The sequence below is a fragment of the Hipposideros armiger genome, unplaced genomic scaffold, assembly GCF_001890085.2.
Source record: "Hipposideros armiger isolate ML-2016 unplaced genomic scaffold, ASM189008v1 scaffold_1531, whole genome shotgun sequence".
NCBI lineage: Eukaryota > Metazoa > Chordata > Mammalia > Chiroptera > Hipposideridae > Hipposideros > Hipposideros armiger.
In genome coordinates, this window is record NW_017732881.1 from 7,956 (window position 1) to 13,498 (window position 5,543).

General features: G+C 48.7%; 1 protein-coding gene across 1 annotated transcript in view; it reads left to right on the top strand.

Moving 5' to 3' along the window:
* Nucleotides 1-1,528: 1,528 nt before the first annotated feature.
* The window catches only part of LOC109377737 (sialic acid-binding Ig-like lectin 6), a 21,565-nt gene continuing 17,550 nt past the window's right edge, over nucleotides 1,529-5,543 (top strand). Inside the window, exons 1-5 of the mRNA XM_019634171.1 lie at nucleotides 1,529-1,755; nucleotides 1,817-2,197; nucleotides 2,400-2,678; nucleotides 2,872-2,919; nucleotides 4,503-4,605. Coding sequence (XP_019489716.1) covers nucleotides 1,722-1,755; nucleotides 1,817-2,197; nucleotides 2,400-2,678; nucleotides 2,872-2,919; nucleotides 4,503-4,605 — 845 coding nt within the window. The 5' untranslated portion in view covers nucleotides 1,529-1,721. The remainder of the gene's footprint in view (nucleotides 1,756-1,816; nucleotides 2,198-2,399; nucleotides 2,679-2,871; nucleotides 2,920-4,502; nucleotides 4,606-5,543) is intronic.

Below are 5,543 nucleotides of genomic sequence, written 5' to 3' on the forward strand. Positions count from 1 at the left end.
AGAACAAGATATCATTTTGCTTATGGGAGACTCATTTCCTTATACATCAAATAAGGGTGCAAAAATCTCTCTATGTTAGTAAGACTGAAGGACCATGTATCCAGGCACTACTGTGTTTAAAAGATTTTACGAATACATCATGACAAATACTTTTGTTACTGAGGTCAAGAATTTGTGGGATGCATATACAGAGTGAGATGAAAAATCACGTGAACTGAACCTAAAATTTTATTTGTTGCTGCATATTCCACTCATGTTTTCCAGGAATATTTTATTTTTGAGCCACATTTAACTGTGAGATGCAGACTTTTTTCAACAACTCTTATTTGTTTTTATTTTATGTAGAAATTGGACTTTTTGAAGTCCCACAGAAGATTTGAGGTGACTTACAATTTTATAGCCCTTCCAAGGTAGCAATTTTTTTAAGGCAGAACAGAAATCATCTAGGAAAAATGACATAATTGTACAAAGAAGCTAGAATGACACTGTTTCTGAAATTAAGTACCAAATATAACCCTGAGATTCCTAGCAGCCAATGCAACAAGGGAAATGTGAAATCTTATTGTTTGGTAAAAGAAAGTGTGTAGTTTACTTGAAAAGGCAAATATCTTCTTACAAAAGGCTGGGAGAAACATATTCCATATGGAAAGCCCATTGCATAACAAATGAAATATGCCTTTAATGCATTTCTTTACCCACAACTTTGTTGTTGACTAGTTCGAAAACTTGAAGCAGATGTTTCACATGACAGGAAATGCTAATCTGTGTGATGAGGACGTCAAACAGCCTCTCCAGTTCAAACAGCACTGAATGGTGGGAATCACAGAAAGAGTTTCCTGTGCACTGGCTCACAAAACATGTGCTCTCTCTTTGTTTTACATGAAGAAGCCACATCATTTTATTTTAGAGATGCCATTGAAATGTCACAAATCACCATATTAGATGTAAAAAAAACTCACTCAGAATTTTAGAAATTACTCAGCATGCTAGCAGGATACATGATAAACTCACCAGTGACTGCAACTCTAAAGCCTGGCAGTTGCATGTGTTGGGGGAGGAAGTGATGTCACTGAGTAGAGAGAATCTCATTGGCGTAAACCAGGTCTATCATATCCCTTCTTGTGTCCAGGCAACCAACACTTACATGCTCACTGAGTGTTTAGTGGATGGACGGATGGATGGATGGATGGATGGATGGATGGATGGATGGATGCTGCCTTCACTTCACTTGGGACACCTTATTTCTTCTGACCCAGATGCTCACACAAACCCTAAAGAATCCTACACTTTGCAGGACTGACAACCTGAGGGTCTGGATGAATCTGTGACCCTCCAGGTCAAGGCAGTGGTTGACTGGCTCTGTGGTGTAGACAACACTGCTCAGAATAGCCCCTCAGATGGGAGGACCTTAGGAGACTCACATGTCCTCAGAGGTCGTGGTCCTGCTCCAGAGCTGGAGGGAAGCCCCCCGTGAGGGTCAGGACCTGAGGTCTGCTTCCTGTCTGCTCCTCTCTGGGTGAGTCTCCGGGTCTCTGGTCTGTGGGGTGTCCACCCTCTCAGTGCAGTGGGGTGATGAGCTCCATCTCTGAGGTTCCTCTTCTGTGAACGGGGAGGCCCTGTGCTCCACCCCAGCTTCCGTGGCCTTCCCCCAGTGCCCATCCCACTGCCTTCCTTCTCTTTTCTTTTCTCCCACAACCGCCCAGAAACCCTCCGTGTCAGAGATGCTGCCGCTGCTGCTGCCCCTGCTGTGGGCAGGTGAGAGGACGAGGGGAGAGGTGGTAGGGTGGGAGCTCTGATGACCCTCTTTTCCCCACAGGGTCCCTGGCTGAGGATAAAGGATACCGGCTGACAGTGCAGGAGTCTGTGACGGTGCAGGAGGGCCTGTGTGTCTTCGTGCCTTGCACTGTCATCTATCCCCCGGAAAACTGGAGGGATTCTACCCCATTTCACGGCTACTGGTTCCGGGAAGGGGCCAATGTACACCAAGACGCTCCAGTGGCCACAAACAACCCAGGTCGTAAAGTTCAGGAGGAGACTCAGGGCCGATTTCACCTCCTCGGGGATCCTCAGAACTCCAACTGCTCCCTGGACATCAGAGATGCCAAGAGGACGGATGATGGAAAATACTTTTTTCGGATGGGCGGTAGAAAACTGTCATGGAGTTACACATCTAACTTGCTCTCCGTGCATGTGACGCGTAAGAACTGGGCTCCAGGAGAGGCCACAGGGGAAGGACATGGGGGTTCGGGACAGGGCTAGGCTGGTACCTTTCTCCTGGGAGGGTGCTGGTGTCCAGTATGTCTGGCCTCAGAGGGAGGAGCTGGACCAAAGCCTGAGGCTTCTCTCAGGGTCGCCCCTGGGACCCTCTCTCCTGATCCCATGTCTCCCTCTTCTCACAGCCCTGACTCACAGGCCCCACATCCTCATCCCGGGCACCCTGGAGTCCGGCCGCCCCAGGAACCTGACCTGCTCTGTGCCCTGGGCCTGTGAGCGAGGCATTCATCCCATCTTCTCCTTGACCTCAGCTGCCCTCACCTCCATCAACCCCAACAATCATCTCTCCTCCGTGATCTCCCTCGTCCCTCGACCCCAGGACCACGGCAGCAACCTCACCTGTCAGGTGAAGTTCCCTGCATCTGGTGTGACTGTGGAGAGAACCGTCCAGCTCAACGTCACCTGTGAGAGCTGTGCCAGGAAGCCGGGGTCTCTGGTGGGGGTCCTGAGGGTAGCGGGGATGGGGGTCATGGCCTCAGACACTGGGTGCTAAGACCTGAATCTGATCTGGGTGGGGGTGAGGAGGATGCCTGCCTCCACCCTTCCCCCACTTATGCAGCTCCATTGACTTGGATCCACCATGTCTTTCTGTCCCAGACTCTGCACAGAACTTGACCATAACTGTCTTCCAAGGAAATGGCACAGGTAGGAAGGAGCCTGTCATGGGCTGTAGGGAGCAGGGCCTCTTCCAGCTTAGGGCATGGCTGGGTCCTGCCTCATCCTGGTCTCCCCACGTGACCAGACACCTCCTGTGAGAAGCTGTCCCCATTGACCCCTTGTCATCCAATTATTCTCCCCTTGTCCCTTGGCTGCACCAGGAGAACAAGACGCCATCCACATGGAGGAGCCCAGCTGAGGCCCCTCATCATCCATCTCCTGACGACTCCTCCAGCTTGTCCTTTTATTTCCCTTTGATAGTCTTTAAATATTTTTGAAATGGAAAGATAGTCAAAGGCAAAAATTCAAAATGCACAGCAGAGTCTGTCTTCAGATGCCCAGTCCCCTCCCAGGAAGTGGCCAGTGTCCACACGCTGCTCTGAGCCTTGGCTTGCTCACCTAAAGGATAAGGGTCCTCTAACATCAGTAGGACAGACGTTATTCTCTCTGTGCCTGTGAGGTGTTCCCTTCCTGGATGGATTCTGGCTGTGTACACATCTTCCGTGGAGAACCATGGCATTAAGTTTTGTCTGAATGATATTCCATTTACAGATATATCATATTTTGTTCATTTGTTGATCAGTAAATAGATGTTTGAGTTCTTTCCACTTTTTGGCTGAGCTGCTATGAACATTGGTGTACATGTTTTTGTGTGAATATATATCTTCTGTTTTCTTGGACATAGACATGGGAGTAGAATTCTTGGGTCAAGTGGTGGTTTCTATAGTTATCTTTTTGAGGACATGCCAGGCTGTTTTCCACAGTGGCAGCATTATTTTCCATTCTCACCAACAATGTATGAGGGTTCCAATTTCTCCACCCAATTACCAACATTGTAGTTTCCCTTAAAAAAAAATGAGAGGGCTGCTTGTGAGTGTGAAGGGCTCTTTCATCGTGACTCTGATTTGCATTCATGTAACAATAATGATGTCATTTATTTTTTTCATGGAATTATAGGCCATCTGTATGGATTCTTTGGAGAATTATTTTTTCAACGTTTTTGCCCATTTTTTTAAAATTAAAGTTTATTGGGGGTGACAATTGTTAGCAAAGTTATATAGATTTCAGGTGTAGAATTCTGTAATAGACCATCTATGTATGACATTGTGTGTTCACCACCCAGAGTCAGCTCACTTTCCATCACCATATATTTGATCCCTTTTACCATCATATACCACCCCCTCCCCCCTCACGCTCTGATCCTTCACCCATTTTTTAATTAGGTTATTGGCTTTGTGTTGTTTTGTTGTAAGAATTCTTTATATATGCTGGACACTATCCTTATCAAATCTCTGGTTAGCAAATATACAATATACACTGCCATTATATGGGTTGGTTTTTCACTGTCTGCATAGTGTCAATTCATAAACAGAATTTCATTGGATGAGGTCCAACTGTGTAGGTTTCTCTGAGCACAACTGCTGAAAGGTCCGGGCATGGGGTGGGGTGAGGGCATGGGTGGTCCCACAACCAGTGTTGCAGGAAAGTCTGGAGAACAACGTCCAGAGTTCTAATTAGAGAGGAAGATACACAGGACTGCAGTTGAGCAGGTAATCTGTGTTTGTCTCCAGTTCCTCTAGGGAAATCAGGGCCCAGGGCAGAGGTGGTGCTGGTGGCCATCGGGGAAGTGGCTGTCAAGACCCTGCTCCTCCTTCTCTGCCTCATCGTCCTCATGTGAGTTCTGCCCAGGGAGAGGGGAGGCATGGGGAGGGCAGGGGGCATGTGACTGAGTCCCAGAATCAATGCTTGAGTGACCCAACAAGTTGCAGCAGGAATGACAGGAGGCAAAGGGGAGGTGGGTGAGGATTCCACACGGGCAGTCATGTGTGTGCCCCAGTCGGCGAGTCTCCAAGTTGGAGGTATCTGTTGTGCTCAAGAAGGTCTGTGTGCTAGACCTGCCCTCGCCCACCTCTGTCTCCCCTCCAGATACTGAACAGGGAACAAGGGGCTGGGTCTGCTGCCCATTGCACCCTGATCCAAATAGTCTGAAAAACCCTGGTCTCTTCTGTCAGAGTGAGGTATCACAGGAGGAACAGGACCACATCCGCAGGGGGCACGGAGGATGCATACGCCATCTCAGGTTAATGTCTCAGGTGAGTGATGTGGGTGTCTCACCCCCAACATCCAACTGACACCTCCTCCAGGATAACCCCCGGGATTTCTCTGCTCAACATGCCCTAAGCTGAGTTGTCCCCTTCCTTCCTCCCCAAACCAACTCCTCTGCTGAGTTCTCTGTTATATGGGTTACACGGTGGCTCCTTCCTCTAAAGGTGTGGCTCTCCACTTTGCCCTCCCTCCTTCTCTCTGATCCAATAAATCACTAAGACTTCTTCATATGCCTCCTAATCACAGCTCACCGTAATGCCCGTCTCTTCCCCATCCTCACCCTGGTGGTTCCTTCCACTTCATCTTTTCCTTGTGCCTCTGAACCTACCAACCTCCTGCCTCCATCTCACTCCTAAGCACAGGCCTCCTGACAGTGTTTCCAGAGACCATATCATTCCTTCCTGAAAAGCATGACAGCGGCGTTTCCTGTCTGTGGCCAGAGACGCAGGTGCAAACACCACAGGCTGGATTGGAGGGTCTGCTGTGGTCTGTCCCCTGCTGGACTC